Raw genomic sequence first — 23,169 nt, forward strand, 5'->3', positions numbered from 1 at the left:
CCATTCTTAGGCATCTGGCTCTCCCCATGTATTGTACAGGGAGTGGGTCTAGCCTGTAAGAGACTGCTTCACCTTGTGCCACACTGCCAGAACTGAGATCAGCAGAGACATGCAAGAGGGAACACCTTTGGTGTAAATCAGAAGGGGCTAGTGGTAGAGTGTTCTCTGTGAATGTTCCCCAGGATGAAAGTTCTTTATCTTTCTTGGTGTAATGGTCCTTCCCTCTCAAGTCTGGAGGGAGGTCACTCCATTTCTTCATGGCTGACTCCAACAGTCGGGTTTCTGCCCCTCTGACTGGGACAGCACCACAAACAGTCTATGGCCACAGCCTTTAGGCTGGGGCAGACAGTAAAAAAAATCAGTCTATGGGTTCTGGTCCTCTAGGCAGGTCAAAGCAACAGTCTATGGCCACAGCTTTAGGCCTTGGGTCGATCACCGGTCCCAGGTGTGACGGGGGGGGTTGTGATGGGGTGGGGGACCCAGCCTAGGGCCCTAACAGTGTCAGGTAGTCCTGCCACTGGGTCAGCTGGGAAACAACCAAAACATACTGCCTCTTTTCCTGGCACCACAACTGGATCAATGTCTGGTTCCCATGGGCTACATTCTAATGCACTCCACCAGCATTGCTCCGCTGGCAGTGAGATATCTCTCATTGCTCCATAATCGGCTGATGTCAGCTATAGCAAATCCTCCCTGCCCTCAGCCTCTTCCATTGGCAGGGCACTGCATTGCTCAGCGACTGGCCTGGGATCCCACAGAGGGATCCAGACATCCCCCTCCTTCCCTGGCCCAGGAAAAACTGAGCTAAAGGTCCTTCCCTTTATACTTTCTGTCCGGTCCTGTGTTTCCGGTATGGGAGGAAGGGCATGTTTGGCTCTACGCAGCAGAAGGCATGTAATGGTCCCTCCCTCTCAGGTCCAGTGGGAGGCAACTCTGACTTACTACACCTGGTCTAAAATAGCCTGAATCTGTTGACCTTCAGGGATGCTTCAAGGTTTGTTTGTTTGTTTGTTTGTTTGTTTGTTTGATTAATTGATCCCACCCCCCCATCCCACCCAACCTGCTCCATGTCCCCTGACTGCCCCCACTCCTATCCAATCCCCCCAGCCCTGGGCCCCTTACCATGAGGCTCCACACAGAGCTAGATACGCTGCTCCGTGGGAGCATACAGCCCCACCCCTCCGGTTGAGTAGGGAGCGTTTCTGCCTCCCTGCAGAGCCAAACGCTGCCCCGTGGGAGCACGCAGCCCCAACCCCCACAGCGCTGCACGCGGCGGCAGGGCTCCAGGGGAGGGGAGAAGGCAGAGGAGGGGCCGGCAGCTTGCTGCACTCGCTCCGGCCCAGGAGCGTGGACCCCGTGGCTTGCCGTGCCGGGGGAGTGGGTCCATTTGCCCACCCTGTGCGCACGGCTATGCTTCTGCTCCCTGCCCCTGCGGGGGGAGCAGAGTGCAGAGGAGAGCGGGCCGGGCTGGGCAGGATTTTTAATGGCATGCTGGAGTCCCGGCAGGCTCCAGAGTGCCATTAAAAATTGGCTCGCGTGCCGTCTTTGGCACGCGTGCCATAGGTTGCCGACCCCTGACCTAGAAGATAATAAGGTGATAAGTAACAGTCAGCATGAATTTGTCAAGAACAAATCATGTCAAATCAACCTGATAGCTTTCTTTGAGAAGGTAACATGCCTTGTGGAAAAGGGGGAAGCAGCATATGTGATATATCTTGACTTTAGTAAAACTTTTGAGTATGTCTCATAGGGAAATGCAACCTAGATGGACTTACTCTAAGGTCGGTGCATAACTGGTTGGAAAACTGTTCCCAGAGAGTAGTTATCAGTGGTTCACAGTCATGCTGGAAGGGCATAATGAGTGGCATCCCACAGGAATCAGTTCTGGGTTCTGTTCTCTTCAATATCTTCATCAATGATTTAGATAATGACATAGAGAGTATACTTATAAAGTTTGCAGACAATTGCAAGATGGGAGGGGTTGCAAGTGTTTTGGAGAATAGGATTATAATTCAAACTGGAGAAATGGTCTGCAGTAAATAGGATGAAATTCAATAAGGATAAATGCAAAGTACTCCACTTAGGAAGGAACAATCAGTTGCACACATAGAAAATGGGAAATGACTGGCTAGAAAGGAGTACTACAGAAAGAGATCTGGGGGTTATAGTGGACCACAAGCTAAATATGGGTCAACTGTGTAACACTGTTGCAAAAAATAAAGCAAACATCATTCTGGGATGTGTTAGCTGGAGTATTGTAAGCAAGACATGAGAAATAATTCTTCTGCTCTACTCCACACTGATTAGGCCTTAATTGGAATTTTATGTCCAGTTCTAGGCCTCACGTTTCAGGAAAGATGTGGACAAATTGGAGAAAGTCCAGAGAAGAACAACAAAAATGATTAAAGGTCTAGAAAACATGAGTTATGCAGGAAGATTGAAAAAAATGAGTTTGTTTAGTCTGGAAAAGAGAAGACTGGGAGAGGACATGATAACAGTTTTCAAGTACATAAAAGGTTGTTACAAGGAGGAGGGAGAAAAAATGTTCTTCTTAACCTCTGAGGATAGGACAAGAAGCACTGTGCTTAAATTGCATCAAGGAAGGTTTAGGTTGGACATTAGGAAAATCTTCCTAACTGTTAGGGTGTTTAAGCACTGGAATAAATTGCCTAAGGAGGTTATGGAATCTCCAACACTGGATATTTTTAAGAGAAGGTTAGATAAACACCTGTCAGGGATGATCAAGATAGTACTTAGTCTTGCCATGAGTGAGGGGGACTGGACTAGATGATCTCTTGAGGTCCTTTCCAGTCCTATGATTTTATGATTGGAGCCTGGTTTGCAGGTGATAGATTATACTGAATTGCATTACTAAGCTTTTTATGTATAATTTGTCATGTTATACCAATGGTTTCTAAAGAATATTAATAGGTACCCTTTTTAGTATTTTTACAAATTTTAATAAAGAAAACTTGCAGGAGTCAAGTTGGAATCCAGGAACATAAAATTTCATGCTTTGACTTGTTAAATATATTTAACCTCTAACCAAAATGCTGTATCTCAGATTCAGGATCTACTTCATACTTTCTGGAAGCTGTCCCATCTTCCTTAACTTAAACGAATCTGTGGCCACTTCATTGTAGTATTTGCAAACCAGATCCTACCAAAAGATTTTAAGTTATATTGGGCACCTACCAAATTTAAATACCTAAAGGTAAAAATATCAAAATTACCTGAAAGACACACCAGAAAAAGTGTCAGGTTCTCCTATTTTCATTATGGGTCTATGTTCATTTAACTAAAATGAACACATTATCACTTCTCTTTTACACGCCCTCCAGGTAATCAGCATTTTTACCTTGTGCACTGTGTGATGTTCAGTAAGTCACTCGACCTCTTTGGGCTCAATCCTTCCAGGTACTCTGCATGCTCAGCTGCCTTTGACTCACAGGAGGCACATAGCATCTCACAGCATCAAGTTCTTTGTTTCTCCCCCCATTTTCTAAAATAAGGATAATGCTTATTTCCTCAAATGCTTAAAACTCTAATTGACTTTGTAGACAACTTTCAGTATGTAAGGAATGAAGGACTGAGCCTAAATAACTCCAGTTCTTCAAGCCAACATTTGCATAACTTTTAGACTACTCATGTGCATAAAGTTATACATGTGCTTAAAATATATATTTTTTCTTAAATGTATTATTTTATTTAAAATAACTATAGTGCTGGGTTATAAAGAAAAAGTCATCATTAAATTATCTTCTCTGTGAATCTCCTGTATTGACAGATACTAGCATCATGAGATACTGTGAAAATGTACCATGTTCACTGATGTATAAGTAAATAGAGTTCTAAAAAAAATGCAAGGTGGAATTACAAGGTTACCAGCAGAGCATCAAGTTGGGATGCATTAACAGGTGTGTTGTGAGCAAGACACGAGAAGTCATTCTTCCGCTCTACGCTGCGCTGGTTAGGCCTCAACTGGAGTATTGTGTCCAGTTCTGGGCACCGCATTTCAAGAAAGATGTGGAGAAATTGGAGAGGGTCCAGAGAAGAGCAACAAGAATGATTAAAGGTCTTGAGAACATGACCTACGAAGAAAGGCTGAAAGAATTGGGTTTGTTTAGTTTGGAAAAGAGAAGACTGAGAGTGGACATGATTGCAGTTTTTAGGTATCTAAAAGGGTGTCATCAGGAGGAGGGAGAAAACTTGTTCACCTGCATCCGAAGAAGTGGGTATTCACCCACGAAAGCTCATGCTGCAAAACGTCTGTTAGTCTATAAGGTGCCACAGGATTCTTTGCTGCTTCTACAGAACCAGACTAACACAGCTACCCCTCTGATACTTGTTCACCTTAGCCTCTAATGATAGAACAAGAACCAATGGGCTTACACTGCAGCAAGGGAGATTTAGGTTGGACATTAGGAAAAAGTTCCTAACTGTCAGGGTGGTTAAACACTGGAATAAATTGCGTAGGGAGGTTGTGCAATCTCCATCTCTGGAGATATTTAAGAGTAGGTTAGATAAATGTCTGTCAGGGATGGTCTAGACAGTATTTGGTCCTGCCATGAGGGCAGGGGACTGGACTTGATGACCTCTCAAGGTCCCTTCCAGTCCTCGAGTCTATGAATCTATGAATCTATGAAAGTTCTGTACAGAATTGATAAGGGCACGGCTTAAATAAAGGGAACTGTCCAGCTAGTAGTGCTAGGAAGATGGGTAGGAAATTAAACTGCCAAACTACAAACCTTTAATGATAGTGAAGTGTGTTAATATTGCTGTGAACAAGCAATGTCTGGAGCAAAATTAATTAAAATCTTAGTATGTAATATATATCCTTAAAATGGAACTTGCTCAGTGCAGAAAACATGAAAAAATATATACAGATATAAGCTATAATGTTTTTATTGAGTAATTTTTTCACCAACAATCTTTTGTAATTGAATAAATTATATAAATTTTGTAAGAAATTCTCTTTTATAATGGAATCATCACACATTATTTTATTATCTAAAATAAGTAGAGTTTCCATTACAAAGTAAACTAAATTATAGTTTCATTAGAACTGCAAGTTTAATTCAAATTATATGTATTATGCAAATGCATTAGTAAAGTATTGCTGTAATTTACAGGGTTTTTTTTCTCTAGAATACCAATTACTCAGTCTTCAAATCAGTAGTTTATATTAGATTGCTTGCAATTTTTAATGTATATGTTTTACTGTATTACTTATGGGGAAAAAATCATACGTAGTGGGAAAACATGGCTCCTAAAAGCATCATAACGTTTAACTTGTTATAAGATAATACTTGTCACTAAGGAAAATACTAGAAATATTTTGATTGTATTTAAATGGAAATCTTGGATGTATTATATGGAAATAATCTGCATATTACGTGTGTGTTGTTAGATAATAATTTGTGTTATCTTTATAAATGAGTATTTGTTAGCATTTTTGCGAAAGGTATAGGGGCACGGTGACTTTTCAAAATATTGCAAGACAATCTTCAAAAGTAAGAATGCATTGAACACCAGACTGCTTACATGGAATAAAAAGTTAAATTCATTTTCCTATAATATAAAGCAGTATGTATTTGCTCTAATCCTACATCTGCTGTTTCTGTAATTGATATGAAAACACAGTCTGGCCAACTGCACTTCCTTAGATACATCCTTTACTCCATTTACCTATGGCTTTATTGTCTTTATTTCACAGGCAACTGCCTGTAAGCAGCATTGTGGATTTTTTATAGCTGGCCATCTATCTCTAAATAAAAAGATGACATTGCCATAATAATTTGTCTATCTAGAATCATTGTGAATCCCTACAAGTATGGTGCAAAATGTTCTTGCCAAATTGTGCACTTATCTAATTTCTAAAGTATGTCAATCCAAATGTTCAAAAAGGTTTGTGTTTAAAGTAATCTAATCTTACAGTGAATGTTGTGTTGGACCAATAGGAAACACAAACATTCAGTGAGTTCATGTCCTTTCATGCAGTTTTGCTGTAGTTCAGTGGTTCATTGAAACTGCAAGTGGACTAGATTTAATTTCTGATGTAACAGAACTCTGATCTAAGGAAAACAAGCTTCCCCTTTTATACCTGGGCGGAATTTATTATTTGAGCCAAATTATAGAATTAAGTGACAGATGCCAATAACTGGGGAAATCTCAGAGTGAATATCTATTTGCAGTAGGTACAAGAAATGAGGCCTAATTTTTCAAGCAACAAGAGAACTCTGATCTATGGGGATATTTTTTTTCTTTCTAAGGCCAAGATCCTGCATCCAACTCATTGACTTCTTATGTTACATTGTGTATCACACAGTGGTTTTAGCAGGCCTCTTCTTGGATTTAGGAGTTGACACTAGTAGATAAACAAAATTACTTTGTAAAAAGCTCCTAGGGCAATGAACACACTCCAATCAAACCACTTCTGGTTCAGCAAAAACAACGAGGAGTCCTTGTGGCACCTTAGAGACTAACAAATTTATTTGGGCATAAGCTTTCATAAATTTGTTAGTCTCTAAGGTGCCACAAGGACTCCTCGTTGTTTTTGCTGATACAGACTAGTACGGCTACCACTCTGAAACTTCTGGTTCATTTATCCAGTTAAAACTAATGGTGATTTACAATCCTCTTGCAGTTCAATTTGAGCAGTGTGCAGAATGCTATCTTTAGCCTCATTTTCTGTAGTATTGGCCCTTTCTTGACCTTAGAACCAAGTTTTTCTTCATTTTCAGTAATGCTGAAACATTTTAGATGCGAGTGGAGATAAATATAGGGCCTGTTGAAGCCTATAGGAATTGTCTTTGGATTCAGTTGGAACATAAAAATTGCCGTACTAGATCAGACCCAAGATTTCACACTCTGGGATTTAGGTGTCCAGTCCTGCAATCCAGGAACAGGCCATGTGTCAGAACTGGGGTCAGAATCTGTGGACAAATCAAATCAGGATAATAGTCAGAGTCAGGAAGCAGGCCAAAGGTTGAAGATGGATTGAAGTCAGTTCAAGGCTCTGGGCATCAGGCGGTGGGTGCAGGGCTGGAACTGGTAAGGATGGGGCATGGACAAGGCTAAGAGGGCTGGAAGAAGGCCCAGGTAAGGCTTGGGGCAGGAACAGGAACCAGACCAAGAGCAGGCTGGTCTGTCACAATGTGAGGTAGCAGGAGGACTCATGGCCAAGTAGTGCTGTTGCACAGACTAACTTGCAGCTCCGGCAGGGTCAGTAAAATACCTGTGCATGGAGGTCATCTGACCCAGTCCCTGCCCGTGGATAGGCTGCTGCAGCATGTCTGAAGGCTGAGGCATTGCAGCTGAGGCCTGGTCTACACTACGCGTTTATACCGAATTTAGCAGCGTTAAATCGATTTAACCCTGCACCCATCCACACAACGAAGCCCTTTATATCGATATAAAGGGCTCTTAAAACCGATTTCTGTACTCCTCCCTGACGAGGGGAGTAGCGCTGAAATCGGTATTGCCATGTCGGATTAGGGTTAGTGTGGCCGCAATTCGACGGTATTGGCCTCCAGGCAGTATCCCAAAGTGCACCATTGTGACCACTCTGGAAAGCAATCTGAACTCGGATGAACTGGCCAGGTAGACAGGAAAAGCCCCGCGAACTTTTGAATTTCGTTTCCTGCTTGCCCAGCGTGGAGCGCTGATCAGCACGGGTGGCCATGCAGTCCCCAATCCAAAAAGAGCTCCAGCATGGACCGTACAGGAGATACTGGATCTGATCGCTGTATGGGGAGACAAATCTGTTTTTTCAGAGCTCCGTTCCAGAAGACGAAATGCCAAAGCATTTGAAAAAATCTCCAGGCTATGATAGACAGAGGCCACAGCAGGGACTCAACACAGTGCTGTGTGACAACCGTAACGGAAAGCCAAAGAATCAAATGGACACTCATGGAGGGAGGGAGGGGGGACTGAGGACTCGAGCTATCACACAGTTCCTGCAGTCTCCGAAAAGCATTTGCATTCTTGGCTGAGCTCCCAGTGCCTGAAGGGTCAAAAACATTGTCGCCAGTGGTTCAGGGAATATGTCGTCAATTTACCCCTCCCTTCCCCCCCAAAGAAAAGGGGAAAAAATCGTTTCTCGCCTCTTTTCAATGTCACCGTATGTCTACTGGATGCTGCTGGTAGACGAGGTGCTGCAGCGCTAAACAGCAGCATCCTCTCCCCTCCCCTCCCCGGTGGCAGACGGTACGGTACAAAATGACTGATAGCCGTCCTCGTCATCATCCTGTGAGTGCTCCTGGCTGGCCTTGGTGAGGTCGACCAGGGGTGCCTGGGCAAAAATGGGAATGTCTCCCGGTCATTCCCTTCTTTAAGCTTTGTGTCCTGGAGATTCAGTCCTGGCAGATGGTGCAATAGGGCTGGTAACCGTCCTCATCATAGCAGCTGGAGGCTGAGCTCCTCTCCCCCCACCCCGTTCATGTCTAATGGATTTTCTGGACTATAATAGCAGTGGGAGGCTGTGCTCCTCTCCGCCCCCACCCTTTAATGAGTAATGGAGATGTCCTGCCTGGAATATCATAGCAGCTGGAGGCTGCCTCCCCCTCATTTTATCTCACTAAAAAGTCAGTGTTTCTCATTCCTGCATTCTTTATTACTTCATCACACAAATGGGGGGATAACTGCCAAGGTAGCCCAGGAGGGGTGTGGGAGGAGGGAAGCAACGGGTGGGGTTGTTGAAGGGGCACCCCCTAGAATGGCATGCAGCTCATCATTTTTGCAGGATATCTGGGGCTCTGACCCGGAGCGGCTGTGCTCTCTGGTTCTCTAGTAGACTTGCCCCATATTCTAGGCAGGACTGACTCTATTTTTAGACAAAACATAAAGAAGGGAATGACCTGGGAAGTCATTCCCATTTTTGTCCATGCGCCCCGGCCGACCTCAGCGTGGCCAGCCAGGAGCACCCATGACAGCAGCAGATGGTACAATATGACTGGTAACCGTCATCGCCAATTTCCAAAGCAGCAAACAGTGTAATAGGGCTGGTAACTGTCTCTGCTACCTTGCAAAGGCAAATGAATGCTGCTGTGTAGCACTGCAGTACCGCGTCTGTCAGCAGCATCCAGTACACATACGGTGACAGTGAAAAAAGGCTAAACGGGCTCCATGGTTACCATGCTATGGCGTCTACCAGGGCAATCCAGAGAAAAAGGGCGCGAAATGATTGTCTGCCATTGCTTTCACGGAGGAAGGATTGAGTGACAACATTTACCCAGAATCACCCGTGATACTGTTTTTGCTCCATCATGCATTGTGATCTCAACCCAGAATTCCAATGGGCGGGGAAGACTGAGAGAACTATGGGATAGCTACGGGATAGCTACCCACAGTGCAACGCTCCGGAAATCGACGCTAGCCTCGGTACATGGACGCACACCGCCAAATTAATGTGCTTAGTGTGGCCACGTGCACTCGACTTTATACAATCTGTTTTACAAAACCAGTTTATGTAAAATCGGAATAATCCCATAGTGTAGACATACCCTGAGTTGCTGCTGCATGCCTGAGTGATGAGTCATTGCAGGCTCTGTTGGAGGGGTGAAGCAGCTGAGCAAAGAGCCCTGGTCTGGCTATGGCTAACACATTTTCTATCTAGTACAGTATACTGTCTCTGACAATAGTCAGTAGAGGGGAAGGATAATGTTCATCCATTATATTAAGGGGTTCAGGGATACCAAAACAAGTGACGATCCTGATATATTTTTTTAAAATCTGTAATCTGTTTGTAAACTCCTTAATGATAAATATAATATACAAATTCATAATGAAGGGGAACATATATGGTTCAAATTTAACTCTGGCTAAATTAGCAAGAACAACTTTGGATTTCAATGGGAGTTTCACGTCTTAATACAGGAATTAATTTGGTCCTTTGAATGTAGTAGCCTTCTTACTGCAGCATTACTGTATTTTGTAACTAATTCTTTAGAATGCTTTGTACAATGAGATCCCCCTGGAAAGTAAGTAGGAATGTTATTTAAATGAAAGAATCTTGTATAGTTACAAAGGCTATGCTAAGGAATAGGGAGCTCTAGTCGACTTTGGGGTTTACTCATATCAAACCAGCATTCAACTGATAAATTAGAAAAAAAAGGATAGGAATTGAATGTGAATGTATTTAGGTGACAATGGGAAACAAATATTATATAGCTTAATGATTTACAGTAACTTATTCTTCTAATTTTCCTTCTGTATTCACTAGAATAAGATGCAGATGCAGCCATGTCTTATTCATTACAGAGAATATGTGAACCTGTTTTATCCAGTAATCATAGAATTATATAAATGTAGAGCTGGAAAGGACCTTGAATGTCTATACTAATGTTACCCTTGGAAGTAGGAAGAGTAGATTGCCTTAAGAAAGATTCTTGACTACAAAAGGCCATGAACTGATGAATTGAAATGCCCTGCACAGAATTGTATCCTAGTGTTTCTTGAATAGTTTTGATAAGGGCACTGTGTTCCTTTCAATTTTCTTTAAGTCTTGCATTCTCTTATACTACCCATGCCACTAACCATACACATCTGTGCATACATAGGATAGAGAGTGCTGATTTTTTCCCCCACTGATGGTGAATGAATAAATAGCCTTCTAAAACAATGAGTGATTAATTTAATTCTTTTTCCCAAAAATACAGCTGATTGTTCCATCCATCTGTGTGGGATATTGACTATACTAGTTTTCTTTTAATTAATTAATTAATTAATTTGGATTTTTGTTTTACAGTAATAAAAATATCTAGATGCCTCTGACAGCACTTACAAGAATGGAAACAAATTAAACAGAAGCTTAACTCTGACTGACAAAAAATATTAAGTCCCCTATAAAACCTAAAGCACAGAATTCCCTTCCTTTCCACACAAATGTAACATCCAGCAAAACCCACCGTCTGCCACAAGAACAGGATGACCAGAGAGGGGAATTTGGTCCAGAACTGAGGCACCTCTGAACTGCGTATATACTACCACCATCATCTTTTTTTAACACAAGTGGTATCCAGATGATCACAGCTGCAGCATGGTGGCATGTAGGGAATAGCAATCTCTCATGTAGAAAGGTCCCAAGATATCTATAGCATTATAGGTTAAACCTAACTCTTTAAAATTGAAGACAGTTGTCAGTTTTTCAGAGAGACATTATTAAAGGCCCAAGAACAAACTATCCCACTGGGTAGGAAACATAGGAAGTAAGGCAAGAGACCACCCTGGCTTAACCAGGAGATCTTCAATGATCTAAAATTAAAAAAAAAAAAAAAAAGAGGTGTACAATAAGTGGAAACTTGGTCAAACTACAAAGGATGAATATAAACAAATAACACAAGTATGTAGGGAGAAAGGTGTGTTGTGAGCAAGACATGAGAAGTCATTCTTCCGCTCTACTCTGCACTGGTTAGGCCTCAACTGGAATATTGTGTCCACTTCTGGGCACCACATTTCAGGAAAGATGTGGAGAAATTGGAGAGGGTCCAGAGAAAAGCAACAAGAATGATTAAAGGTCTTGAGAACATGACCTGTGAAGGAAGGCTGAGAGAGGACATGATAACAGTTTTCAGGTATCTAAAAGGGTGTCATCAGGAGGAGGGAGAAAACTTGTTCATCTTAGCCTCTAAGGATAGAACAAGAAGCAATGGGCTTAAACTGCAGCAAGGGAGGTTTAGGTTGGAGATTAGGAAAAAGTTCCTAACTGTCAGGGTGGTTACACACTGGAATAAACTGCCTAGAGAGGTTGCAGAATCTTCACCTCTGCAGATATTTAAGAGTAGGTTAGATAAATGTCTATCAGGAATGGTCTAGACAGTATTTCGTCCTGCCATGAGGGCAGGAGACTGAACTCGATGAGCTCTCGAGGTCCAAGGCACAAAACGAGATAAAACTAGCTAGGGACATAAAAGAAAACAAGAAATGTTGTTTTTAACCTATGAGGATAGGACAGAAGCACTGTGCTTAAATTGAAGCAAGGGTGGTTTAGGTTGGACATTAGGAAAAATGTCCTAACTGTCAGAGTGGTTAAGCACTGGAATAAATTGCCTAGGGAGGTTGTGGAATCTCCATCATTAGGGATTTTTTAAGAGCAAGTTGGACAAACACCTGTCTCGGATGGTCTAGATCAGGGATAGGCAACCTATGGCACGCGAGCTGATTTTCAGTGGCACTCACACTGCTGGGGTCCTGGCCACTGGTCAGGGGAGCTCTGTATTTTAATTTAATATTAAAAGAAGCTTCTTAAACATTTTAAAAACCTTATTTACTTTACATACAACAATAGTTTAGTTATATATTATAGATTTAGAGAAAGAGACCTTCTAAAAATGTTAAAATTTATTACTGGTACACGAAACCTTAAATTAGAGTGAATAAATGAAGACTCGGCACACCACTTCTGAAAGGTTGCCGAACCCTGGTCTAGATAATACTTAGTCCTGCTTTGAGTGCAGGAGACTGGACTAGATGATTTCTCAAGATCCCTTCCAATTCTATGATTCTATGAAAATCAATCAAGAAGCAAACAGACAGCCAGTGCAGATCATGGATCATGTGTTGCCACAATGAAACACAGTCCAATAAGCAAATTACTGCATTCTACACTGACTAAAGTTTCTGGATTGATGTAAAGTATAGCCTTATGTAAAGCACATTTCCTCATGGCCAGGAGTTGACAAAGGCATGGATTATAATAACAAAGACAGCATTCAAAAGAAACAGTTACAATTTAATGGTAATAAAACAATTCCAGGATGCTGATGCTATAATACTAGCTAACTGGTGTTGGGGATCTAACACACTCCCCAGAATGTGCCCCTGAGTAATGCATGGTGGGCAAAAATCTGAGGTCTTATATGGGCATCACAGCAATTTTTTTATTTGTTTAACAGTCTTGAATGGCAGCTGAAGGAAATGACTAATCGAGTACAGTTTGAAAAAGTAGTTTCCTAGTAAAAACGTAAATTCAAAGCAGGAGTTTATGTTGAAATGACTACAGGAAATGATACGTATAACATTGGGGAAGGGAGTAATTATGGATGAACACCATTTTCTGTTTAATCTGAAAATCAAAGACTTACTAGAAGTCCTGTATTACCTCTCAATTGCATCAACAGCTCACCAGAACAGAATCTCTTGAAAAAATTATAATATAATTGGTTACATTATAGTGAAACTGAAGATTTAAAACATTAAGGGTCAAGAGTTGCAATCCTTGCATACCCAAAAGTAAGAGGATTTATTCTATTTCTGATCTTGCAATTGACTCCATATGGGTGGAACCATATGTAAGTCAGTGGGGCTCCACAAGAGTTCCCCTGTTCCCTCAGAGCTATTTTCAGGATCATGGCCTAAAAAGGTAGGAATTTGAGAAAAAATGTATTAAAACCGATGACAGTTATCAGAGAACAGGGCTAACAAAGGAAAGAAGGGTCTAGGGAATACTTATTCCTTAGTCCTCAAGCCTTGTATAGCAAGGTAATACAAATTATATCAATATTCATTATAAGGATGCATCCTACAGACTGACATTTTTATTTCTGCATAATCAATTAACATAAAATTTGACACAAATAGAACTATAATTTAGAGTAGTAATTAGAATCCATTAAATTTTCTATTGATTGTTTCCCATACATTTTTTATTCATTTTAATTAACGTAATACAAAATGAGATTCTGAGCCTCAGTTAATTTGTTTTTGACCAGACTGGAGCTGTTGGTCAGGTGCCTTATTGCATTTTGTAAAGCTGGTGGGAGAAAAAAGGAAGCAGTAACTAAAAATGAATAGCCCCATTAAGAAATTTTGATTGAGTGCTTAGATCGTCTCATTTTCAGCATCAAATTATCAAAGAATGCAGATCATTTTTTGTGTTAAAAGTTTGTATTTACTGAGCTTCTTTACAGCTTTTCCTCTTTGACCATCCTGAAGCATTTGACATCGGGCAAATTTTTTAAATGCAACTAGGATCCTAACTACCATTTTAAAAAGTGACTTAGTCAATTAAAGTTAGTTTTACAAAAGTACTTAGGGACCTAGTCAGATGGTAAAAAGTTCCTAAGCAGTGCCTAACTCCTGTTGAAGGTAACACTTTATAAAAACAAAGCCATAGAGGGTTACACCACTTCCCATAATCAGATTTGTGCACAAAAGGCAAACTGAAGTCCATTTTTAAAAGGATAAGAGCCCCCCCAATCACATCTGCAATTTGGAAGTAGCAGCTCCCCGTTTAAAGTTAGCCACATATAACTTTTTTGCCCTTATTGTAAGATTCTTAAGCACAGAGATGAAATCTCTGAATTTAGTTTTTAAGAAGAACTATCAAACTTCAGCATACCCATATCCCCAGGTATCTAAAGCCATTTGTCTGTTTCCTTGATAGGTTCACCTTGAAGCCACATAATAGTTCATACTCTGCCATAAAAAAAAATCCTAGGGGGCTGCAGCAGAATGGCCACGTTAGTTATGTAAAGTAATATATCATCTGTGAACAAGATCAATTTGTGCGCACTCAAGCCTATTTTAATCCCACTAATGCCCAGGTTGTCCCTTACGGCTATTGCAAAGGTCTTAGTTGTTACCGTGAATGGGGAGGAAGAGGGGCGGGGGAGATAGATGTCATCCTTTCCTTGTCTGCTTTCCCAAAGTAAATGGTTCTGAAATAATATCATTTATCTTCAATGTTGCCTTTGGGTTCTTTTACAAAGGCCATAGTCACTAACAAAAAAAGCCTAGCTGCAGCACTATTGCATCTTTATGGCAAAAGGAATCTCTCAAATCACTCTGTCTAAAGCCTTCTTTTAAAGCAGTGTTTCCCAAACTTGGGACACTGCTTGTGTAGGGAAAGCCTCTGGCGGGCCAGGCCGGTTTGTTTACCTGCCGTGTCCGCAGGTCCGGCCGATCATGGCTCCCACTGGCTGTGGTTCATTGCTCCAGGGCAATGGGAGCTGCGGGAAGCGGTGGCCAGTACGTCCCTTGGCCCGCACCGCTTCCCGCAGCCCCCACTGGAGCAGTGAACCGTGGCCAGTGGGAGCTGCGATGGGCCAGAACCTGCGGACATGGCAGGTAAACAAACCAGCCCAGCCCACCAGGGGCTTTCCCTACACTAGCGGCGTCTCACGTTTGGGAAACACTGACTTAGATGATTGTGACTTGCACTTCACAAAGCTTCCAGGTCTTGGCCAGTGGCTTCAATGTATTTTGCATAGTGATTGAGGGGGGACTGTATAAGAAGGAGATTTAGGCTTTGATTTTCTAATATTGCTTTCTTTATGCCTTTCCAAACCTGTACATTTTCCTCTACTGTGTTCCACATTCCTCAGTTTCCTCCATTCCTGTAGGTCAGGGGTCAGCAACCTTTCAGAAGTGGTGTGCCAAGTCTTCATTTATTCACTCTAATTTAAGGTTTCGTGTTCCAGTAATACATTTTAACATTTTTAGAAGCTCTCTTTCTCTAAGTCTATAATATATAACAGGGGTCGGCAACCTTTCAGCAGTGGTGTGCCGAGTCTTCATGTATACACTCTAATTTAAGGCTTCGTGTGTCGGTAATACATTTTAACGTTTTTTAGAATGTCTCTGTATAAGTCTATACTATATAACCAAACTACTGTTATATGTAAAATAAACAAGGTTTTCAAAATGTTTCAGAAGCTTTATTTAAAATTAAATTAAAATGCAGATCTTATTAGTTTAGTGTGATCCTTGCCCTTGCTGAGTTTTCCAATGTCTGGTGGCACATATTTAAATACTTTAAGCTGCACACATATTTAAATACTTTAAGCTGAGTTATAAGTTGATAACCAGCTAGCAGGAGGTCAGCAGCTGGAACCCCAGATCGGCAGCTGAGGTGAGTGGAGCTGGCGGCTGGTAGGGCTGAGCAGGGCCAGAAGCCTGGACCCTGTCTGGAAGGGGGCCTGCGCTGGAAGCAAGGTGGGTGGGGCTGTGGCAGGGATCCCGGTTGGTAAGGGGCCAGCAGCCGGAACCCCAGAGCGGCAGCGGGCTGAACAGGTCAGCCTGCCCAGCTCTGAGGTTTCAGGGGTGGGCTGAGCATCTCCGCCAGCCCCCCTCTGGGCTTTAAGCTGCCAGCTCCTGCCAGCTGGGGTCTCAGCCCACTGCCAGCCTGGGGTTCCTTCACCGAGGCCAGCAGCAGGTGCTGAGTGGGACCGGCTGGCAAGGGGCCAGCAGCGGGAACCCCAGAGCGGCGGCGGGCTGAGCAGATCAGCCCACCGCTGCTCTGGCGTTTCGGCCGCCGGCTCCTGCCAGGTGGGCTCACAGCCCACTGCCAGCCTGGGGGAAGGAACCCCAGGCCAGCAGCGGGCACTGAGTGGGACAGGTGGTGGGAGCCCGGCTGGCAGGAGCTGGTGGTGGAAATCCCAGAGTGGCGGCGGGCTGAGCCGCTCAGAACTTTACACCTGAAGACAGTCAGAATGTGCCTGTCTTTAAGTCAGTCATCAGCATTGTGTTCCACCTAGAGAAAATGAGGAGGGTGTGGGCCATGCACCCATCTGGAAGTGTTCCACTGTAGAACAGAAGAAGGATAACTCCCCTGTTCAGCAATTGATTCTTTATTCTATCCATGTTTCATAAGTGAGTGAAGGAGAGGAATGAACTGATAGAGAACTACAGAATGGCTTCTGTGGGTCATGGGACCAGAGGTTGCTGCTGGGAGGTCAGAAGATGCTAGCAAATGAGCAGGGGTAAAACTCTCAAATTATGGGACTCCTTGTTCAGCTGCTTTGGTATTTGCAAATATTCATGTGAGCAAAATTTCATTCTCTAGAATACTTGTGTAAAGGCAGTTTTACATTCATATGTGTCCATATGCCAATACTTATGTGAATGTATATTTGCATGAACATTCACACTGTAAGTGTTCATGTTGGTCTCTTGATAACTGTTTTTATGTATAGAAGTCATCCCGTTAGGGAGCACAAACAATGCAATATTCCTTAAGTGATCATTCACAAAATGCAATTATGAATAGCACCTACTTGAAGCAATAGTTGCATCAAGTTACTCATGATCAGTCTTTAGCTGAAATATGTTCATATAAATCCTTTGTTGAATAAGTTTGAGTAATAAATATATTTTTTTTAAAAAAGCCTATTGATGTATAGTTTTAATAGAGGATGGCTATATTGATCAAATAAATTGTTGGCTCTAAATAATTTGTTCAGGGTTTTTTTAGTATAATGCCTTGAATTTCACTGACTGCTTTCTCGTTGTGTGATGTCATGACAATTGGAAACAGCTGAGGTCTTCAAGCAGATAGTTTTCTAATTTAATTGTGAGAGGTCTGGTGCCAGCTCATTCTAGATGGAGGATCCTGCAACCTGGAATGCACCTCCCCACTTCGGTCTGCTAGAGCTCACTTTTCCAAGCTTTAACTATTTTACACATGAAGGGAAGAATTGTTTGAATTTGGGGTAATGATCAAAGGTTTTAGTCTTTAGATGTTAGTCCTATTTTGGAATTTGTTTAATATCTTTACATATTTTTAGAGCTTTTGATGGGTACATTTAAACTAATTCTAGTGAAGAACAATTGTTTTTGTTCCCTGTTATATCAAGCCCTTATTGTTTTAAAAGAGAAGAAGGAGAGAAGGTCAGAAATTTACATTCCATTCTATGGCTAATGCATTTTGTTTTTTATATCAAAAGATAAAGTGGTGGGTTTTCCTTTAAATATAATTCTAGTGCTGTTTTATTTTAAGATGCCAAGAAAATTTTCAGAATTGTTCAGTAATAGGCGATAGATTTAAGGCTTGTATTTTGTTTTCCTTAGTATGACAGTGAACACAAAACTTGGATGTGGAAAAACATGAAGTTATCTAATAGTGAAACTCTATTACTTTAAACAGCAAGATTAATATGCATTTTAATCTTTGCCTTATATTTTTAAATGTTTTGTTCAGTACAGGAAAAGTAAAATCAAAGTGCTAGTTTCTTAGCATGCTTTTTCAGAAAGCACCTTAAGTATTGTACTTTTGCATGTATTAATTTCCATAGTTTCCTATTTATTTCTTCCCCAATGACCTCTAATTTGTAATCTTTATAATTTAGGTAATGTTTTGTAGTGGTACTCTCATTATGATGATGCAACATTGCATGTTTTCTACTTATTGGTGTTTGAGATGTATTACTAAATCTAGAAGATAAAGCATGAACTGTGAAATGATAACTAAAAATGGAATATAATTATTGAAATTATGACCTTTTGGTTAATGTCAAGTGTTGTATCAGTTTTAATATCTGGCCTTTTTTACCTCAAAAACCTTTATGATCTAAAAAGTCCATGCTTGTATATTATAACTTGACTGAAATTTACCCTGACGTCCTCACATGTTAAGCCTTTTTTAATTATAGCTGTGAACAAACATTCAAAAATTTGGAGGTTTGGACTCCATTCCTGCAAATACTCATGTATTATGAGTTGTCCATTGAAGCCAGTGAACCGAGGCCTTTACAGTCATATAATAATCTAGGGTCTCAATCCTGTATTACTGAAGCCAGTGGGAGCTTGGACATTGTGATACAGAGATGTTTAGTCCAATATATCAAAAATATTTTCTAAGTTACCACTTCCTTCAGCCCTTTGTCATGATGAATCTTACTTTTCTTCTCTTATCTAAATGAATCTATAATATTTTTATGAGATGTGTCACTGTATTTAAGTGATGAAACACTGAAGTCCACTGAAATCCTTGAGACACCCACCCATGGAGACCAGCTTCCCCTTGTCTTTAGTAATTTCATAAATTGTGGCGTTTAAGTCATCACCATGAGCATTGTATAAGGGAGGCTATGCCATCCATATTTCAAATCCTTGTCACTAATATTACTCTGAACTCTATCATCTTTTGTTACTTATATGTGTAAACCTTCTGCCAGGTGGAATCAGCAGTAACCAGGGCTGAGTTCAATATCTAGGGGTTCCTTCTCAACAATACAACACATAGAACCAGCTTGAGCCCTCACCCAGTAACCTGGGAAAATTACACACTGGCCCAGATGTCTCTATGAGGCAATACTTCCCCTCTCACAAGCACAGAGTCTGAGTGTAGGAAGTCACCAACATTGAATAGGGAAAATGCTGTAAGCAGGATTCATAAACATAAAACCAAGAGCAGGACACCCACCTCAGAGTGCATAGAGCATTGTCTGCTGATTCATGTTCTTGAGTTCTGCAACCAAAATTTCCTTTACTGTGACCCTCTGTCCTCCCTCACCACACCCCACTCACAGTGGTTGTCCTGGGTCAGTGAGGACTCTGGGTTCAGGGGTGCATATGTGCTAGTTCACTTTCCACCTGGGGCAGGGAGAAGGCATCATAGTTGCGCCGTCATCTGAGCACTTGCTTTGGCTGGCCACCCCGTCAACCACCATTCCGCTCCCCAGGCTGCCCTGCCAGCCGCTGCTGTGCACACAGTCACCTTTTACCACATGCTTCTATACTCTGACCTCTGTAGGTCAGTCTCTTGAGGTTTTCACCCAACTCTTAGTGATTTTCAGTTGTCAGTGACTGTCAGCTACCAGTGGAGGAACTTAAGCGGGCTGGACAGAAATGTCTTCCCAGCAATAAGTGATTTCACCTTTAGTAAGCATTTAACAAAACAAAAGACTCCTAATGGAGCCTTACTTAGTTCTGTCTTTTAAACAATGGGGAGGAGCAGGTTAAACCATACCTGAGGCTCTGCAATAGAGCCCACCTCCCAGCATTGACAGCTGTCCATCCCCCTCCCCCGCATTTTCACTAGGTCTGGCATTCAATCCCCTGTCTTAGCTAGTTCCTTTTAGTTGAGGGTGACCCCTAAATCAGGACAGGCTAAGAAAAGTTCTGCCCCCCTTTGCTCATACAATAAAGATACCAACATCGATAATAACATTTCACAACCCCTGCATTCAGTACTAAAGTGATTTGTGACCCAACACCAGCCAAAGTTGATCACTTTGGGCAACACAGCTCTGCCTGCTGGATATCTAGGCAGAGTAGGTGTGTTCATGTAAATACATTCTGCTCCTGAAGTCTTTTCCCCTCCCCAGGTAGCTGTCAAAGGAGAGCTCATTCAGACCCTGCTTACATATATTTAGAAAATATTATAATTATTATTTTGAAAATCAGATTTTAATAATGCAAGATGCTTTAAAGGTTAAGACTGCATATAACTTAGAAGGTGTTCTTGAAGACTTAATAGTTCCATGGCATTAGTTTCAGAGTTTGAGGACTGAGCATGAAAACAGTTAAAATATTACCTTCCATAAGTCCTCCATATCATACCCTCTTCTGTCCTCCATTTAGCCTGGCCTAAAAAATACCCACTCACTTTTTTGTGGTTTTTTTTAGTCTAAAAATTACATTTGGCCAACTTGAGGTTCTATAAGAGCCTGAAAGACTCTAAGCCAAAGCGCAAGCGTTTGATTTGCCTGATAGGCATATTTTAAGTATAGAAACAATTTTAAAAATTCCCATTGTGTGACCTTGCTTCTGCACATCTGCAACCATCCAACTCTGTACTACCTACAAATTGGCTGTTGATGGCCAATGGAGAGTTAACTCTGATTCCCATATGCCACCAAGGCAGGGTTCTGCAATAATAAATGTTGATGTTAAGGTTGTCATCTGACCATCATACAGCAGTTTAGCCTTTATTTATTACTGACTTGTTTGCTAAAATCCCATTGGGCAATTGTTTTCTTATGTAGACACACATACAGGAAATAATCTGTATCTTAATGTGTATCTTAATCTCTTTTTCAGGTTGCTTGGAATTGAAGGAGGACACCATTGAAAACCTTCTGGCAGCTGCCTGCCTCCTTCAACTCCCACAAGTAGTTGAGGTTTGCTGCCATTTTCTAATGAAGCTTTTACATCCATCCAACTGTTTGGGAATACGAGCATTTGCTGATGCACAGGGGTGCACAGATCTTATGAAGGTGGCTCACAGCTACACCATGGTAAAGCAATTTCAGTATATTTCAATTATACTAATGTGAGTCATATATATTAATTTCAAAGTATCTCACTAGCATTGGAGAAACAATTCTGTTGCCATTATTCTTATTGAATAGTGCCATACTCCACAAGTGATCCTACTAAAGCTAGTGGGGCTGCTCGTGGAGTGTGGTACTGAAGTAGAATAAGGTCATCGGAATCTCACCCTGAATGGTGAATGCAGTTAACTGCTAAGACACTGTTCAGGATGTGCTGTAAATCACAGTAGCATACTGTTTTATTAGGTTAATGTTTATACTGTGAAAATGAATCTTCAGGCCTCAAAATAATTTTAATAAGGGTTTCTATTGTGCCTGCTTTGGCTATAGGGAAGCTTTATACTTAATGATATTCTTCAGTGTATTTAAGAATATAATTTAATGTTCTGTATGATATAAAATCTGTAGTTCTTTTTAAATGATAATTTTAATCATTAATGCACATGAAAGGGAAGAGAACAGGCAAAACAAAATCTCTTCAATGTATTTGTTTTTGCCTTTTCTCTTCCCTCTCATGTGCATTAATGATTAAAATGATCATTTAGAAAAGAGCTACAGATTCTATATCATACAGTGCTTTAAATTATACCCACTACAACCCACAGGCTGATATCACATTAACATTATTAGAAATTAATCGGAATCACTGTAGTAAAAATGTTGCCTACTAAAATACCAAAACCTATCTGTAGTAATTTAATTCTGCACGGTTTGCTGCAATTAAGAACATCTGGCTCATGAGATTAGGTTTACATGGAGACCGGATCACCTATCACCTCGAGAGAGATAATGGTCCCTTCTGGTCTAGATTGAAATTATTAGTGAAGTAATAGGAAAGTTTTTGATGCAGCTGCTTGGTTTCTCCAGCCAGTTCTTCATTTTAAAAAGCACACTTGTTCTATTGCATGATTATTAAGTACCATATAATAACACATATGTTTTCAGACCACTAATGCTGATGGCATTATATGCATGTGAATATCCGTATACTATTACAGAAGTTTCAAAATATGTATTGAAACCTCTGTGCCTTAGAATGTAAGTTCCATAGGTCAAGAACCTGGCACTTATTTAGTGCAGATATTGGCCTTTGTAATGGTCTACTGAATATATGAAAATGAAATTCATTTCATTATAAAAAAAATTTTTTTGTCATTACACTTGCTTGATTTGGTTTGATTTTGGAGTTTTTTGTTACAGCGGAATTGATTACTCGTATCTGATATATCTAATTTACTTCAGTGATTATTTTGAATCTGTTTCTGAGATCTGAGTAGCTTATGCACAGCTGCTTGAAGACAGGGGGCCTGATCTTCAAGCTGGTAAGCAAACATTGAATTTCATGCAGTGGGAAAATTGCCCAAGCAAGGACTGTAGGCCAGCAAGGAAACCAGTTGTAACTAATAAGTTGGCCTTTATCTTAAGTTACTTTGTCAAGATGGTAAACTCTAGAAGTACATTTTGAAGGCCAGATATTCAAAACCAAGACCCAAGTTGTATGTTTAATTGTAATTGCATATATAGCTACATTATCATAGCTGACTTTGCAATCATGATAAATATGCAAATGTGCACATACCAGTATGTGTATTTTTCTGTGTACATAAATGATCCTCTAACTCACGGAAATCTTTATCCTATACATGTCTGATTATTTGATACATGAACTACAGAGTCACATTTATGCATCTTTACAAAATCAGTTTTATTGTGAATAATGAGTAATTTATAATCCCTTAGCTGTAGTGTTTTACATTACATTTTTACTTGTAAAAAGTTTAACATTTTTGGAGGGCCAACCAAATAAATAATGATTCCTTATGAATGTTTCTGACTTCAAGTCTATAGAAAGGATGAATGAATGCATACTTTCAAGATTCAAGTGTGTTTACTTTTTATGAAACCAAAAGGTAATTTCAGATATGAAAAAAATATGGAAATAGGTGAATTGACGTTTCTCTAGCTAATTTTCTTAACTACAAGACCTAAATAATTTCTCATATGATCTACAGCACTGTTAGAATATCATAATGGAAACAGTGGGAAAAAAAAACCAGGGGAAAACTTGGAAAACACTGGAGATCTTCAAAGGTTGTTGAAAAGTTAAAGAACAGGGTTGTTTTTTATTATTTTTTAAACTTTTTTTTTTCCAAACTTCAGAAACATTGTACTTGTG

The 23,169-nt window shown here is 40.8% G+C and overlaps 1 protein-coding gene across 2 annotated transcripts in view; it reads left to right on the top strand.

Moving 5' to 3' along the window:
* The window catches only part of KLHL1 (kelch like family member 1), a 415,060-nt gene that overhangs the window by 170,351 nt on the left and 221,540 nt on the right, over nt 1-23,169 (top strand). For both annotated transcript variants that reach the window (XM_044979915.1, XM_044979923.1), the window contains one exon: nt 20,761-20,957. In XM_044979915.1, the coding sequence (XP_044835850.1) occupies nt 20,761-20,957 (197 nt within the window). The remainder of the gene's footprint in view (nt 1-20,760; nt 20,958-23,169) is intronic.

Source organism: Mauremys mutica, chromosome 1 (assembly GCF_020497125.1).
Source record: "Mauremys mutica isolate MM-2020 ecotype Southern chromosome 1, ASM2049712v1, whole genome shotgun sequence".
Taxonomy (NCBI): Eukaryota; Metazoa; Chordata; order Testudines; family Geoemydidae; genus Mauremys; species Mauremys mutica.